The sequence below is a fragment of the Mytilus galloprovincialis genome, chromosome 6 (assembly GCF_965363235.1).
Source record: "Mytilus galloprovincialis chromosome 6, xbMytGall1.hap1.1, whole genome shotgun sequence".
NCBI lineage: Eukaryota > Metazoa > Mollusca > Bivalvia > Mytilida > Mytilidae > Mytilus > Mytilus galloprovincialis.
In genome coordinates, this window is record NC_134843.1 from 6,577,132 (window position 1) to 6,594,608 (window position 17,477).

The 17,477-nt window shown below is 32.6% G+C and overlaps 1 protein-coding gene across 1 annotated transcript; it reads left to right on the forward strand.

Moving 5' to 3' along the window:
- Positions 1-8,759: 8,759 nt before the first annotated feature.
- Positions 8,760-10,358, forward strand: LOC143077965 (complement C1q-like protein 3). Its single transcript, XM_076253010.1, has 3 exons — positions 8,760-8,917; positions 9,544-9,618; positions 9,946-10,358. Exons 1-3 carry the CDS (start codon positions 8,815-8,817, stop codon positions 10,344-10,346), a joined length of 579 nt encoding a protein of 192 aa, XP_076109125.1. The 5' UTR covers positions 8,760-8,814; the 3' UTR covers positions 10,347-10,358.
- The last annotated feature ends 7,119 nt before the right edge of the window (positions 10,359-17,477 follow it).

Here is a 17,477-nt window from a genome sequence, read left to right on the forward strand (position 1 = left end):
TGCTATCACGTTGGCGTCGTCGTCCTGCGTCGTCGTCGTCCGAATACTTTTAGTTTTCGCACTCTAACTTTAGTAAAAGTGAATAGAAATCAATGAAATTTTAACACAAGGTTTATGACCACAAAAGGAAGGTTGGGATTGATTTTGGGAGTTTTGGTCCCAACATTTTAGGAATTAGGGGCCAAAAAGGGAATAAATAAGCATTTTCTTGGTTTTCGCACTATAACTTTAGTTTAAGTGAATAGAAATCTATGAAATTTTGACCCAAGGTTTATGACCACAAAAGGAAGGTTGGGATTGATTTTGGGAGTTTTGGTCCCAACATTTTAGGAATTAGGGGCCAAAAAGGGAATAAATAAGCATTTTTTTGGTTTTCGCACTATAACTTTAGTTTAAGTGAATAGAAATCTATGAAATTTTGACACAAGGTTTATGACCACAAAAGGAAGGTTGGGATTGATTTTGGGAGTTTTGGTTCCAACAGTTTAGGAATTAAGGGCCAAAAAAGGGCCCAAATAAGCATTATTCTTGGTTTTCACACAATAACTTTAGTATAAGTAAATAGAAATCAATGAAATTTTAAGACAAGGTTTATGACCACAAAAGGAAGGTTGGGATTGATTTTTGGAGTTGAGGTCACAACAGTTTATGAATTAGGGGCCAAAAAGGAGCCCAAATAAGCATTATTTTTGTTTTTTGCACCATAACTTTAGTATAAGTAAATAGAAATCTATGAAATTTAAACACAAGGTTTATGACCATAAAAGGAAGGTTGGGTTTGATTTTGAGAGTTTTGGTCCTAACAGTTTAGGAATAAGGGGCCCAAAGGGTCCAAAATTGAACTTTGTGTGATTTCATCAAAAATTGAATAATTGGGGTTCTTTGATATGCCGAATCTAACTATGTATGTAGATTCTTAATTTTTGGTCCCGTTTTCAAATTGGTCTACATTAAGGTCCAAAGGGTTAGTTTGATTTTAACAAAAATTGAATCCTTGGGGTTCTTTGATATGCTGAATTTAAAAATGTACGTAGATTTTTAATTATTGGCCTAGTTTTCAAGTTGGTCCAAATGGGGGTCCAAAATTAAACTTTGTTTGATTTCATCAAAAATTGAATAAATGGGTTCTTTGATATGCCAAATCTAACTGTGTATGTAGATTCTTAATTTTTGGTCCAGTTTTCAAATTGGTCTACATTAAGGTCCAAAGGGTCCAAAATTAAACTAAGTTTGATTTTAACAAAAATTAAATTCTTGGGCTTATTTGATATGCTTTATCTAAATATGTACTTTGATTTTTGATTATGGGCCCAGTTTGTCAAGTTGGTCCAAATCAGGATTCCACATCAAGTATTGTGCAATAGCAAGAAATTTTCAATTGCACAGTATTGCACAATAGCAAGAAATATCTAATTGCACAATATTGTGCAATAGCAATTAATTTTCAATTGGAGTTATCTTTCTTTGTATAGAATAGTAGTTGATAATATATGTTGGAAATTTGCCAGACATGACTGATGTCATTTTCTATTTTTATTTGCCAATAACTTTATGTAAATAACTTCATTGGAAATTTGCCAATATAAAATGTTGCTGATGAAGTTTTTTTTATTGTTTTATACAATAAGCAATGTATATTCACTTTTACTACCAATCAATCTTTACCATTCAGTGATAACAAGCACGTTATTTTACATTTTAATATTTTATGATGTATTTAAAAGAGTAGTTAATGTTGCAAACTCCATTAGAAATTTGAATTGATATCAGTTTTGGAAAAAGGGAAACGGGGATGTGAAAAAAAGGGGGGGGTAAATTTTTCTCATTTCAGATTTCATAAATAAAAAGAAAATTTCAAACATTTTTTTGAGAGGATTAATATTCAACAGCATAGTGAATTGCTCAAAGGCAAAAAAAAAACTTTTAAGTTCATTACACCACATTCATTCTGTGTCAGAAACCTATGCTGTGTCAACTATTTAATTTTAGATTTAAAAAGTTTGAAGAAGAAATCTTTAATTGATTTGTAAAATCTTGACATTTGTTTTGTGTAAAAAAAAAACCATGTAATGTCAAAAATTTAATCACAATCCAAATTCAGAGATGTATCACGCTTGAATGTTTTGTCCATACAAGTTTGCCCCAACTGTTCAGGGTTCGACCTCTGCGGTCGTATAAAGCTGCGCCCTGCGGAGCACCGGGTTGTGATGGCGATGAGGTGGTATGAAATTTTATAGAACATGACAAGGCGTGCATCAGTTCTTCTGTATGCTAGGTTTCTCCATTTTAGGTGGTCAATCATGTCACTAACACTTGATGTGTTTCTATGTCGGTTAGTGACAAACCTAGCAGCCCTTCGTTGTACCTTTTCTAGTTTGTTTATGTCCTCAATAAAGTAAGGATCCCATACTGAACAGGCATATTCTAGTGATGGTCTGACTAAGGATTTATATGCCTATTCCTTTACTGAGGTGGAACTGATGTTAAGGTTCCTTCTTAGAAAACCTAGTGTACAAGTTACAGATGGTGTTTATGTGACTGTGCCAATTTAGGTCTGATTGTATTGTCACGCCTAGGTATTTTGCTTTGTCCACATGTTCAAGAACATGGCCGTGTAGAGTGTAATTGTAAGTAATTGGATTTTTATTTCGACTGATTGACATAACATTACACTTGTCAGGATGAAAAGCCATTTCCAGATGTTCCCAGATGCCTAGTGTGTTAAGATCTTTTTGTAGGGTTTCGCAGTCGCTGTTAGATTTTATAACCAGATAAGCAATAGTGTCGTCTGCGAAAAGGCGTATGGTGGAATTTAGCCTAACTGAAATATCATTAATATAAAATAGAAACAGACTTGGGCCCAGAACAGATCCTTGAGGCACTCCTGACTTCACAGGGACATAGCCTGAAGTCTCACCCTCTAGAATAACTGCTTGGGTACGACATGATAAAAAACCCTGTATCCATGCATTTGTTTTCTCCTGTATCCCATAGTAATTTAGTTTGTGTGATAATAAATTATGGCTGACTTTATCAAAAGCTTTAGAGAAGTCCATTATGAGTACATCTGTTTGTTTTGAAGTTTCAATATTTTTAGTGACATCATCTATAAATTCCAAAAGCTGAGTTTCACAGGATCTATTTTTTCGAAAGCCGTGTTGAAGGGGATACAGGATGTTATGGTTGTCTGCGTGTGTCATGATTGCGCTAACTACGACATGTTCTATAAGTTTGCAACATATGCATGTTAAAGAAATAGGCCTATAATTCTCCGGATTATATTTGGACCCTTTCTTAAAGATGGGAGAAACATGTGCAGTACGCCAGTCAGTGGGGACTTCGCCAGTGTCTAGTGATTTCTGGTATATGATGCACAGTATAGGTGAAATTTCATGTGCTAACTCCTTAAGGAGGCGCGGCTTAAGTTCGTCCGGTCCACTTGCTTTTGGTGGGTTTAGATTTAAAAGTAGTTTGGTGATACCGTTGATGGTTATGTTTATGTCAGGCATGATAGGATAAGCTGTTTTTTTGTTTCATGTACTCAAACTGTTTTCAAATTCAGTAGCAGTGATTTTGTTTGGTTCTGAGAAAACTGATTGAAACTGCCTGTTGAGTGCATCGGATTTCTGTGTGTGTCTGTTACAAGTTTCCCATTTTGCTTAAGTGATGTTATTCCACTGTAATCAGTTTTTTTGCTTTTTATATATGACCAAAATTTTTTCATGTTTGAAAATTTGTTTTCATCAGGTTTTGGTGTAATAATATTTTCAATGTATTGCCAATATGATTGTCTTAGTTGTTTTTGTACTTGATGTTTAATTTGCTTACTAGTATATTTGTTTCTCATATTGTCATTTCCTGATTTTTTCATCTTTTTATAGAGTCTGTCTCTTTTTTTCATTAATTTTCTTGTTTCGAATGTTACCCATGGGGTTTTGTTTTTTGAAGTGAGCTTTTTGTGTGGAATATGCTCACTGACTAGTTCATTTAGTTTTATTTTGAATTGTAGCCAAAGTTCATCAACAGTATGTGTATTAACCTTTTCCTGTATAGTATGTTGTAGGTTAATTACTTCTTTTTTTTTATAGTTTCCCAGTTTGCCTTGTTGTAGATTGGCACATTCCTTGGTGTTTGCTTTAATTTAGATGGTGTTATTTTGAATTCCATAAAGACAATGTCATGATCTGAGATTCCCGGCATGATTTCAATTCGTGGAACCTGGTTTGGTAAATTTGTGATCATAAGGTCTAATATATTGTCTTTCATTGTTGTGTATTCGATTAGTTGTACCAAGCCGGTATCATCCCGTGTGTTTCCAAAATCATAGTGTATGTTTTGGTGGGTAGATTTAGGTTTTAGAATTTTGTTTTTCCAATCCCACCAGGGAGATTAAAATCTCCACCAATTAGTATTGCTGCATTTTTAATTTGAGTAGCTCTCTTAACTGATGTATCAAACCACTTTATGCTTTGTTCATCAGATGTTTTTGGGTTGTAAAAGGATGATACGTAAAGTGATCTGCTACCCTTAATTTCAATTTTTGCCCAAACCATTTCAGATTTAGAATCAGGTGTAAGGTCTTCAACTTCATCGCTTATAAAGTCTGATTTAATTGCAATAAGTACACCACCACCCTGCTGGTTTTTTCTGTCTTTTCTATATAGTGTGTACTCTTCAGGAAATATTTCAATATCTTTGATTGTTGGGTTAAGCCAAGTTTCTGTCCCAATAACAATATCCGGTTTAGTGCTATCTATGATATTTTGAACAAGATGTTGTTTACGTTTGATAGACTGAAAATTGATGTTAAGTATTCGTAGAGGTGTCTTACAATTTGTTTTTGTTTTATTTTTACGTATTGGTGTAGACTGGTGAGATGGTTTAAAAGAGTTTGTTGGCGTTTTCATGCCACAGTCATCATTTGAATAATGGTATAAACTTTCAAATGGATTAGATGAACTTGCACCATGCAAGTCAAAAGGGCATGTGCTGTAATTGGGATTTTCACAAATTAAACAATTCCAACTAATCATGCTGTCATTTAGCAAATCATATGTGTTACTGTGTATATTTTGACAATCAATATGATACCATTGATCACAAGTTTCACAGACAATACCTCTGTGTTCCCAAGTCACAACATCATCACATGTGCCACACATGTATCTTGTGCTGTCATTGCTTGGGCCAGGGTTGCTTTCAATGTCATTTGATTGTGTTATGACTAGAAGTATAAAGAACAACAGTAATTTGCTTGGTTTTAATTGGTCACTAGGGTGTTTCTTTGACAATAATTTTTGTATGACGTATAATGGTATAAATTTGCTTGTATAGTACTCGTGGCATTGCCATGTTACCCTTTCATTATTTTCTGATGAATGAGGGTATGAAATAAGTCTTACCATAGTTCCAAACCCGGCATCATTACTTAAGAAATTATTTCTATCTACATGTAGTATGAAAGATGATATAACAAATGGTTGACATGTACAAAAAGTGATACCTGAGCTAGTCACATGTTCTTCATACCCAGTTTTAGTATAAATTTCATGATATGTGATCTGAAACAATAATACAGATAAGAACAGAGAAAGCAAGTGAAAGTGGATACTACACTGCTGATGAAACATGTTGAAAAGTGACTTACTGGCGTAGTGGCTGGACAGGACATGTGAAGACACACAATATGATACTAGAGTTAGCTTATGATGAGGTTATCTTCGTACCCAGTTGCTTCCCTGGGTCACAATATGTACACAAATGAGCAATGTTAGTAATGATGAAACATATATGGCCTTTTTCTGAGAGTGCTTTGTTTACACCGGAAGTCACCTTTCAGCTGATTGAATCATGTGATCTAACTGGCGGGATATTTGTTTATCAGATTGACTGATTTCAAAAATCTATTCTGTAAGTATTTTGATATATTTATGTCACTAAAAATATTGAAACTTCAAAACAAACAGATGTACTCATAATGTGTAGAGTAACTCTAAAAATGTTGTTGAGTGCAAAAAATACACAAATTTGGTTAGTTTATAACTTGTTCCCAAGAAAAATTTGGAGAGCCAAAGTCAACAACGTCTTTCTCCACGCACATGCGCAGTACATCCGCTTCCGGATTGGCGGCAATTTTAAATTATAAGATGACATTTTTGTATCTTTTCGATTTGGAGGGGTTCAATTAGCGGTTGTCCGAGGTCTGCGAACTTCCATTTTTGCAGTCAGACTTTCGACTTGGTAACTAGCTACGCTCGACATGTAGGACTTTAGAGGAAATAAAAAAATAACTTTGCAAACCTTTTCACCAAAGTCTCCTAATAAACGATCTCAAAACTTGTTTTTAGCATTATTATTCATGACAGCGATGTTCATGTTGTTCGACCGCTAGCTTTATACAGAAAATCGCCGACAAATAAATTGTAAATTCGAGTAAAATCGTATCTGACACAACATTGAAAACAAAATGGCTGACATGAGAAGAAAATTCTAATATTGGATCCGATTCCGGAAGCGGATATGGGTAATTCCGGGTTTTGGCGATCTTTGAACATTTAAAAAAATCAAACAGATGACAAAATACATCTTTGCATGGTAAACAAATATAAACACTAGAATTGAAAACCAAAAGATATATGTAAAAGAATGAAAAAACAGAAAATATTTTGTACTGAAAATGTGAGAAACGTACAATTAAATACAATGATGATGAAGTAGAGCAGAATATAATGGTGCAACTGTGCCAGCGTTCTGAAGATCCATAGGTATCCATAGAAAACTCAAAATTACTTTTTGACAAATTTTAATGTCAAAATCCAATACAATGTGAGTCTTTTTGACAGCTTGGAATAGTATATCTACCAATATATATGGTCCTGGTGACAGTATAAATTTTCGTATTCAGTAATAAATGTTGGTAAAGCAAGTTAGATGCTTTTAAAGTGTAAACATATTACTAAATGGGTATTTTTTTTCTCAATTTTGATGGGTCAGTTAAAATAGCTGGAAGTTTCTTATTTTACACATATAGTGCAACTAGATTATATGATACCTGAATGTAAGCAAATTATATGTATGTGGAGTCCTTTGGGTCACACTAACCCCTCCTGTTTGATAACTTTGAAACGAATGAGATCCCCACCTCTCAACCATATACATTTATGTATGGGACTATATAACTAATCAAATGAAATATAGTTGAAGTCCCTAGGGTCACCCACCACCTCCTGCTTCAGAACTTGGAAACAGTCGAGATCCTCACCCCTCAACCATATTTATTCATGTATGGGACAATATAACCAATCAAATGAAATACAAGGGGAGTCCCTGGGGTCACCCCACCACTCCTGTTTGGGAACTTTGAAACAGTTGAGATCACCACCCCTAAACCATATATATTCATGTATGTGACAATATAATAAATCAAATGAAATATAGGGGGAGTCCCTGTGGGTAATCCCACCCCTCCTGTTTGAGAACTTGGAAACGGTCGAGATCCCCACCCCTAAACCATATATATTCATGTATGGGACAATATAACAAATCATATGAAATATAGGTGGAGTTCGTGGGGCCACTCTACCTCTTCCTGTTTGAGAATTTGAAAACTGTTGAGATCCCCTCCATAAACCATATATATTCCTGTATTGGACAATATAACAAATCAATTGAATTATAGGGGGAGTCCCTAGGGTCACTGTACCCTCATGTTTGAGAACTTGGAAACATTCGAGATCCTCATCACGTAACCATATATACTCATGTATGAGACTAAATAACAAATCAAATAAATATATATAGGGGAAGTCCCTGCGGTCACCCCACCCCTCCTGTTGATTGAGAACTTGGAAACAGTTGAGATCCTAACCTTAAATTTAACCATATACCGGCAGTAATCCAACAATGGGTTGTTCGATTCATCTGAAAATTTCATTGCTGATAGATCTTGACCAATTGAACAAATTTACCTCATGTCAGATTTGCTCTAATAGCTTTAGTTTTTTTAGATATAAGCCAAAAACTGTGTTTGACCCCCTATGTTCTATTTTTAGCCATGACCGCCATGTTTGTCGATGGCTCAAAACTTCAAATACAATTTTTTTTAAAAACTTCTCTCTCCCAAACTAATTGGCCAAATACCTCCAAACTTTAACAAATTATTTCTTATGGTATTTAGTTTATAGATTGTATCTGAAGTTTTGAGCAATCGACAAACATGGCGGTCATGGCTAAAAATAAAATGCCATTCTCATTAAAGTTCTTTGTTACTGAAATACCTCTGTGCTACCCATATCTGCCAATTACTAATGATCATAGTAATGAGGTTAGGGCCAACTTTTATTGTCAGAAAGGCAATTTGTTAACAAGAATCTGTCCATAGTACACAGTGGCCCACTCACACTGTCATTTTCTATGTTCAATGGACTGAAATTGGGGTAAAAACTATAATTTGGCATTATAATTGGAAAGATCATGTCATAGGTAGCATTTGTAGTAAGTTTTAAGTTGATTGGACTGTAACTTCTTAAAAAGTACCTCGACCAAACAATTTAGCGGATTTTGGATATCTGACAAAAAGTGTAAAACAAGAGCAGCCAAATCCTTAAATTGGTTGTTGTTATACCATTCAGTCAAGATATAAACTTTCATAATATTTCATGCAACATGTTATTCAATGTATCAATTTTCATTTTAATGACAGGATTTTGTTTCATCAACATGCAACACTCTTAATTTACAAGTGAATTTAAAAATATGTGTTTAGTAATCTAACATTACATGTGTCTTCATCACCGACTAATAAGCAAACTGTGAATGAGACTTTATCCAGCCAATATGTTGTCATATGTAATTATGGCTGTAACTGTATTATGGACTTGTTATCATGTAGAGGCTGGTCAATGTGATGCTGTGCAAGGTAAGGTTTTGGAAAACTTTATTATTAAGTAACTGTATGGCTCAATAGACAACTTTCGAGTTCGATGCATTTTCTTCAATAACTTTTGTTTTAGTGAACATCATTCATGCGTTTAGGGGCATAGTCACTTCCGTTCAAATGTTGAATGAGTGGTCGGAAAACTAAAATTCTATATTGCATGAATTACTCGGCAAATTAAATTCTCATATTTGACAATCAGCACTGCTGTCATTAGGGTGACAGATGAACTCGAAAGTGGTCAATTGAATTTATATCAACATATCTTTTTCACCTCAGTTACAAATATGAAAGTATAATTCTGTAAACCAACTATTTTTTGGCAATACTTTATTTCAGGTTTTACACTTTCTTATTCACTTTGGGTCTATTTAATTTCATGAATTTCTTATTTATTTGATGTATTTTAACATAATTAAAATAAAGATCCAAGTTTTACATATTCAATATGATTTATTCGCATAGTTTTTCTACTCGCAAAAATAAATTGTTCAGGAAAATAATATGTTTAACAGTAATGATCCAGGCTGTAGACCAATATGATACTCAAGAAAAATTTAATACAAGTGATTTCCCATTTTAGTTTTGCTTTTTACAATTTGTTTTAGGAAAGACAACCTGTATAACAGAAGACCTGTTAAAAATGTTGATGGGAATGAATAAATGTTCCTGTAAAAGTACCGGTAAGTACAATTTTATATTTACATTAGTTATGCCAAATCATGTATGCAAGGATTCAATAATAATTCAGTATGGCTAAAAGGAGATGTACGGTTTAGTTTAATGAGAATTAGACAAAAAGAGGCAAATAATTAAAATGCATCTTGAGGTTTACACACATTCTTCAACAATAGACAATAGACAGGTTTCTTAACTATAAGTCAAGCTCTAAATCAAAATTTTTTGAATTATTACTAGTAATTAAACAATAGAAACTAAAAAGATCTGCCACCAAATAACAACAAGAAACATCACAAGTAAGACACTTCAAGTTTTATATCTATTTTCAGGACACAGGAAGGGAGCAGCATTTTTTGCTTTCCTGAAAGGAGTAAAATCTTTTACTGGAAATGATGTATTAAAATTTGAAGAAGTGACAACAAATATTGGTCATGCCTATAATCCAAAGACAGGAGTATTTACAGCACCTGAAAATGGAGTCTATATGATATCGTGTGTCTTGATGGGATCTGCTTCAACCCATGTCCACTACTATTTGTACAAAAACAACAACATATTCTCAGTGGGGTTCACCAGCAGGTCAAGTGTTCATCAGGCCAGCTCCAGTACTAATAACTGGATTCTTGAGCTTAAAAAGAGGGATCAAGTGTACATCAAACATAGAAGTAGTGCTAAAGAAAAAGTCCATGGAGATCATCATTCTTATTTTTCTGGTTTTCTTATACAATAAATTAGTTTTACTAATTCATCATTTTGTCTTTATTTCAACTGCAAGTTATTAAGCTAAAAACGGTGGACAGGGTTACTTTATATATAAGACACATATAATGCCCCCTTGTGTTACAAGAGTGCACACGCTGAAATATCTCTACTTCTTTACTAACCACTGATATTATGTTTATAGTCCTAAATATAAAGCTTTACAACAACTATCACATCAATTGAACATGATCCAAGAAAATGAAATCAAGTTGAGATAAACCAAACTGGAAATACATGATCACCTTACAATCATTCCATATACCAAATATGCTATAAATATATATAGTTGGCTTATTGCACATCAAGGAAACAAATTTAACCAGGAAAACTTAACATTGACCAATGAAAATGAAATTGAGGTCATGGTCAGATGATAATTATCTGACAGACATATACACCTATAAATCATTCCATACACCGAATATAGTTGACCTATTGCTATAAGAATTTAAAAAGAAAAATTAACATTTAGCAATGAACTGTAAAAATGAGATCAATGTCAAATAAAACATGCCAGACTGACATGTACATCATATAATGTTTTCAAACACCAAATATAGTTGACCTATTGCATACAGTATTAGAACAGCAGACTAAAACACAAAAACTGAACTTGAAACACTGAACCATGAAAATGAGGTCAAGGTTAGATATATGACACCTGCCAGTTGGACATATACACTTTACAATCATACCATACACAAAATTTAGTAGACCTTTTGCATACAGTATTTCAACAACAGATCAAAACATAAAACTTTAACCACTGAACGATGAAAATGGTGCCAAGGTCAGATTACACCTGCTAGATGGATATGTACATCTTACAATCATTTCAGACACCAAATATAGTAGACCTAATGCATACAGAATACCTCTAAAATATGCAAGGGTTCCACAGAACCCAGTGTCTCGCCTTCTTTATGAATCTAATAAATGTTTTAAGAACTTTAATTGCAGATTTTATGTAATGTTACCGACAACTGGAAGAAAAAATAAGTCCATATATAAGGAAAATATGAAAATAAAAATATTATTTTTTTTTAAGAAAATTTACTTCAAGATACCATCTTCTGATCATAAACCAAGCTTTTGTCCAAGTTTGGCAGAAATCCAGGTTAGTTAAAAGATGTACACTTCTGAGGAGCCAAAAATTTCTAGAATTAAACTTTTTTCTTATTCTGATTTTTGGGTGTATAAGACTGTAAAAAAATAATTGGTAAAGAAAAAAATCATATAGTTGTGCACTTCTATTTTTGCTACGGATGCTTTGAAAATACCCAATTTTGATGATTTTCCCATTTTTCATCAATTTTTAGGCAGTTAAGCTGCCTTATGCGAGCACCCTAGATTTGTGTTCTACCCAATAAATGCTGAAATATGTGCCATTGTTATTATCTAGCTGGATGTTATGTTATTCATAACTAATTGGACAGTTTTTTCATACTTTTAATTCTTAATTACAAAAAATATGATCAGAAAAACCTTAAATGATCGTCGATTTATCCAAAAGTTTTGAAGATGCACATAGGAAGTAGGGCACATTAGGAATCTTTATGTAGTTTATTATCCCCTGAGATTTTGGATAAGCTGTCAAAGAACAAATGTATGAAATGTTTAATCGCCGAAAAATTATAAAGACAAGTAGTTTATAGATTTTCCAAATGGCAAAAGTTGTAGGAATATTGTTTGTCATCAATACATAGTCAACTACGTTAGTAGTCTTAAAATAGGCACTGGCTACGGTTACATGGAAATGTAACAATAACAAAAATATTATTGTTACATTGGAGACTAATTGCCGGAATGCAAAGTTGGTTATGGAACTGATTAATTACGAATGTAACAATAATTATTGAGGCTACGGTTACATTGCGTTATTGTTACATGAAAAACAGCAATGAATGCTAGATTTATTAAACTTAAAATGAATGCTAGATTTATTAAACTTAAATCTTCTATAGTTTTGTTGCTTATTTTTTTTTCATATGTACTAAATAATACTTGTATTAATGATAAGGGACCGTTCAATATTTATCAGATGGATGGGCCGGTGCAAATTGGGGCGGGGCAAGCACTTTTTTTGTGAAAATATTTGGATGGGCAAGAACTTTTTTTTAAATATTTAGTGGATGGGCCAAAACATATTTTATAGGAAAAATTTTGCTATCAATTTTATTGGTTTGTAGGATATTTCTTTTGCAGGCACTCAAAAGATGTCTCAACAAACTGGTAGCTTGGCTTATTTCTGTCAATTTTAAGGATTTAATTAAGGAATAAAAAGCTAGAATTTTCTGTTCAGACTATCTTTTAAATTATTTTGATCTTATAGAATACCAAGTTGTTTAATAGTTTGGTGTATTGCGGTAAAATTTATGGATTTAAGTAATAGGTAAGAAAAAAGGCTCAAATTTTTAGATAAGGCTAAATTCAGATAGTAAACTTTCAAAATTTTTTCTATCTTTTTCAAATCAACTTGGATTTTCCTACAACTCTACAGCTATCTCATTTATATATTGATCTTATAGAAAGCCAGGTTGCTTGGTAGTTAGGTGTATTGCTGTTAAATTTATAGATTTAATTAATAGGTAAGAAAAAAAAAGCTCAAATTTTAAGTTTAGGCTGAATCTAGATAGTCATCTTTGATTTTTTTTATATCTTTTTTAAATCAACATGGACTTTCATAAAACTCTACAGCTATTTCATTTATATTTTGATCTTACAGAATGCCAGGTTGATTGGTAGTTTGGTGTATTTCTGTCATTCTTATGGATTTAATAAAAAGGTTATAAAAAAAGCTAAAATTTTCAGTTTAGGCTAAATCCAGATAGTCATCTTTAAAAATTTTTATAACTTTTTCAAATCAACATGGATTTTCATAAAACTTTACAGCTAGTTCATTTATATATTGATCTTATAGAAGCCATGTTGATTGGTAGTTTGGTGTATTGCTGTCATTCTTATGGATTTAATAAAAAGGTTAAAAAAAAGCTCAAATTTTCAGTTTAGGCTAAATCCAGATAGTCATCTTTAAATTTTTTTATAACTTTTTCAAATCAACATGGATTTTCATAAAACTTTACAGCTATTTCATTTATATATTGATCTTATAGAATGCCTCGTTGTTTGGTAGTTTGGTGTGTTGCTGTCATTCTTATGGATTTAATAAAAAGGTTTAAGAAAAAGCTTAAATTTTCAGTTTTTGGTTATTTCAAGATAGCCATCTTTAATTTTTTTCATAACTTTTTCAAATCAACTTGCATTTTCATAAAACTCTACTGCTATATCATTTTTATATTGATCTTACTGAATGCCAGGCTGTTTAGTACTTTGGTTTTTTGCTGTCATTTTATGGATTTAGTTAATAGGTTGAAAAAAAGCTACAATTTTAAGTTTAGACTAAGTTCAGATGGTCACCTTTCATTTTTTTATAACTTTTTCAAATCAACTTAGATTTTCATATAACTGTACAGCTATCTCATTTATATATTGATCTTAAAGAATGCCAGGTTGTTTTATAGTTTTGTGTTAAGCTGTCAAATTTAGGGAATTAATTAATAGGTGAAAAAGGCTGCATCATAATAATTAAAGTCAAAAACATGTCTGCCTATATTTGCTTAAAAATATATTACATATTAAATTTCTTTTTTGAAAAGTAGAATAGATAAAGGGACATTGATATTTGAACTATAAACATGTTCTGTTATTAGGACAATAATTAGTAATTCAGTATATGATAATATGTTTACTAGTCCAAGAGTTATTGTCCCTTAATTTAAATTATTACTATTCAACAAATGGTGTTTAAATAGTTTTATGTATTAATGGTTTTGATGTTCTTAAATATTCTACTTCAGATTATAGGCGAGTGACTTATTTCAAAAAGACGCTTAGTTAACGACTTTAATGCACCCACCTAACACACGGCTGTATTATATATTATTCGAAAGCTGTTAATCTGTACTTTCTGTTTTGCCCGGTCGTAAAAAAATCGTATGGTGCAATTTTTGTTAAATCAAGGTCAAAGGTCATGAACAAAAATTCCAATTTTTGCGATTACTAAATAAAACGCCATTTTCTAATTCTTGTACCATAAAATTTTCCAGAAGATCATATGAACTTTATGGAACATGATACATAGTTTCCAAATCAAACAAAAAATTCGAGATTCGATGCGCAAAATTTCCCGAAAATTGAAATTTATCACAAATCCTAAAAAAAATGAAACATTATTCAAAAAGCAAAATAGATCTTGGGGAATCGATATTTGAATGCAAAAAAAAGTAGATAAATGTATATGTTTTAGGTCAAGGAATATTTGTTTTGTAATTTTAAGATGCAATTATTATTGTTCATGGAACAGCCTTCTATTGAAGTGTTTGCAGCTGCCCAAAAATATGCCATCTGCAAATAGCGATCATTTTGTTAATCTATGTTAAAATAGCACATCGCTAATTGTGAATATCAGGGAGGAGAATGATTTTCCATAATAAAAGAAGGGGTATTTAAAGTAAGAAAAGAATATATGCGAGGTAATTGAGGTTAAAATATGTTTTTTACGAAGTCAAACGGTTTTACTTTTTGTAATCTTGTTTAAATGCAAACATTACTTTGCGACTAAATCGTAGGCAACATTGAAATAAGTAACCTTGTTTAGAAACACTTGGTTGTCTAAAGCGGGATGTAAACGAACTAAATAAAATGCGGCTGCTTCTGATTTAGTTTAAAATCGTGTTATAGTAAGTCATATTAAATGTGTTTAGAAGTTTAATCGCTTTAATTATTTGAATAAAATATGCTTTGAGTATTTTCTACATAAGCTTTAAAAATACAAATGCATGTCATTGTGTATGTAAAACACTATAAGCAGTTGTGAAATAACAAAATAAAAAAGTAAAATACCCTTCCTGACCTCATAAGATTATTCGCTGTTTTAGGAGTGTTCGTTTTCATGGTATGCTGTGTTTTTTGGACTGTTGTTCATCTCTTGGACTTTAATTTTATTTTGTTCATGGTTTTAATTAACTTTATTTGATTCATGGTTTGAGATGTTGATTTTCCCTTTGGTATTATTTTACTTTAAACACATTAACTTGCAGTAATGAAAATCAGCCAAAAAATCACCTCAAAGTAAAGTGAAGAATATAAACGCAATAAGACAAATATCCGCGAAAATAACTTAATTTGCTCACGATGATATATATATAGAACCAAATCGTTATCATGATACATTTAGCTACACTGATCTACAATTTTTAAACCTTTTACTACTTGAATAGTGACGAAATATATCAAAGGGACATCAAACTCATAATTAAAAACGAACTGACAAAGACAGGCAAAAAACGAACAAGACAAGCAACAGTATACAAAACACAACATATAAAACTACAGATTGAGTAACACAAACCCCCAAAACATGTTTTGAGTGAACTCAGGGGCTCCCGAAGGGTAGGCAGATCATGTTCCACAGGTTACACCCGTCTTAGTTTAAACATATTTATTTATAGTGGATTGGGAAACAAGTTTTGCAACTTAAATTAATCGCTTTCCACTTTGCGGATGCGAGTGCTGCCTTGTAGCGGCATTAGCCTGCTCTTTTTCGAAATCTACAAAGGTGTGTTTAACGTGCAAGAGATATGGCTCTCTCTTAACACGGGTCAGCCATTTATCGTCCCCTTCCGACGGACTTTCATCGTTTCCTCAAGACCATACTCACAAATGGTGTCAAGGAAGAGCCGAAAATTCAGTCCCTGAAATTTTCATCACGGAACGGAAACGAACCAGGAACCTTTGTGTTAGTAGTCACGACTCTCTTTTACCCGTCTTGTGACTCATGTATTTCCTAAATCGGTGCCAAGCCTTATTCGGTTGGTGACATTCACGGCAGAAATGACGGCAATTTGGTTACGTCGATGGAACTTATCAGTCGTCATCTGGCGAAACAGATATCTCATAATTGCAACCAACTCGTAGTGGCGTCCATGAAATTTTCAAAGGGATGATTTCAACTTTGCATTTGAACTCTGGTTTAAAACATGCTTAAACCACCATTTTTCTTCAAATGTCCTGTACCAAGTCAGGCATATGGCAGTTGGTATCGAATAATCTGTTTCTTTGTATGTTGGCGTTTGTTTTTATAGCAGTTCTGTGTTTCTGTTATATCGTTGTGTTCCTCTTATAGTTGATGCGTTTTCCTAGTTTTTGCTTTGTGACCCGGATTTATTTCAGTTACTAGTAAATCGATTGATGATTATTTAATAGCGGTATACTATAGTTGCCTTTATTTCGGAGGAGTTGAGGCTCATATCGGTCTCTCCTTTAGTAGTATAGATATGCAGGCTTTGCTATAATGTTGTTACATAGAAATGAAAAGTTTATAATTTGGTAGTCAGGGGTGTTTTTATTGGTTGTTTTATGCTCATCTCTTTTGTCTTAAAACTTGTTCTCAACCAACCCTTATCAACGATTTCAAGATACGTGATAGAGTAAACTGTATCTTTTGAGTCCAACATTGTCACAAATTTTGCGATATTCAGTGAGATGACATCATCTATATAATGGAACGTGAAGTTTCAAGATAATGATAGCTTCTTTTCAGTCGTCATCAGAAACTCTTGCATGAAGTCATCCTCGTATGAAAAATGAACTAGTCATTCAAGCTATTCAGGAAGTCTAGTTGTAACTAGAATCGTTGCGTATTAATGGACATTTTTTCTTCAAAATTATTCTTATTTAACGAATTAATGCATGTAAACAATGAACAACGCAATTTAAGGGCATACGATACAGTTTTGATTCTGTATTTACAAGTTGATGAAAATTTGCATATAGGCTATTTTTTACCTGATTAAATCAAATATGTAATAAAAAATATACCTTCATGTGCTACTTTTTGAGTTAAATGAGGTCGAAATTTTGTATATTTGCTCAAAATTCGGATTTGTGGCCGTATTGTCCTTTTAGAAAGAAAGACATAACTTTTTTGTTTTAAAAGATAAACATAAATTGTTTTTTGTTAAATAATTTGTAATTTCTGTATTTTATAAGTATTCTAAAAATGTATGCTTTTTTTGTTCAGAAATAACTCATATTTATC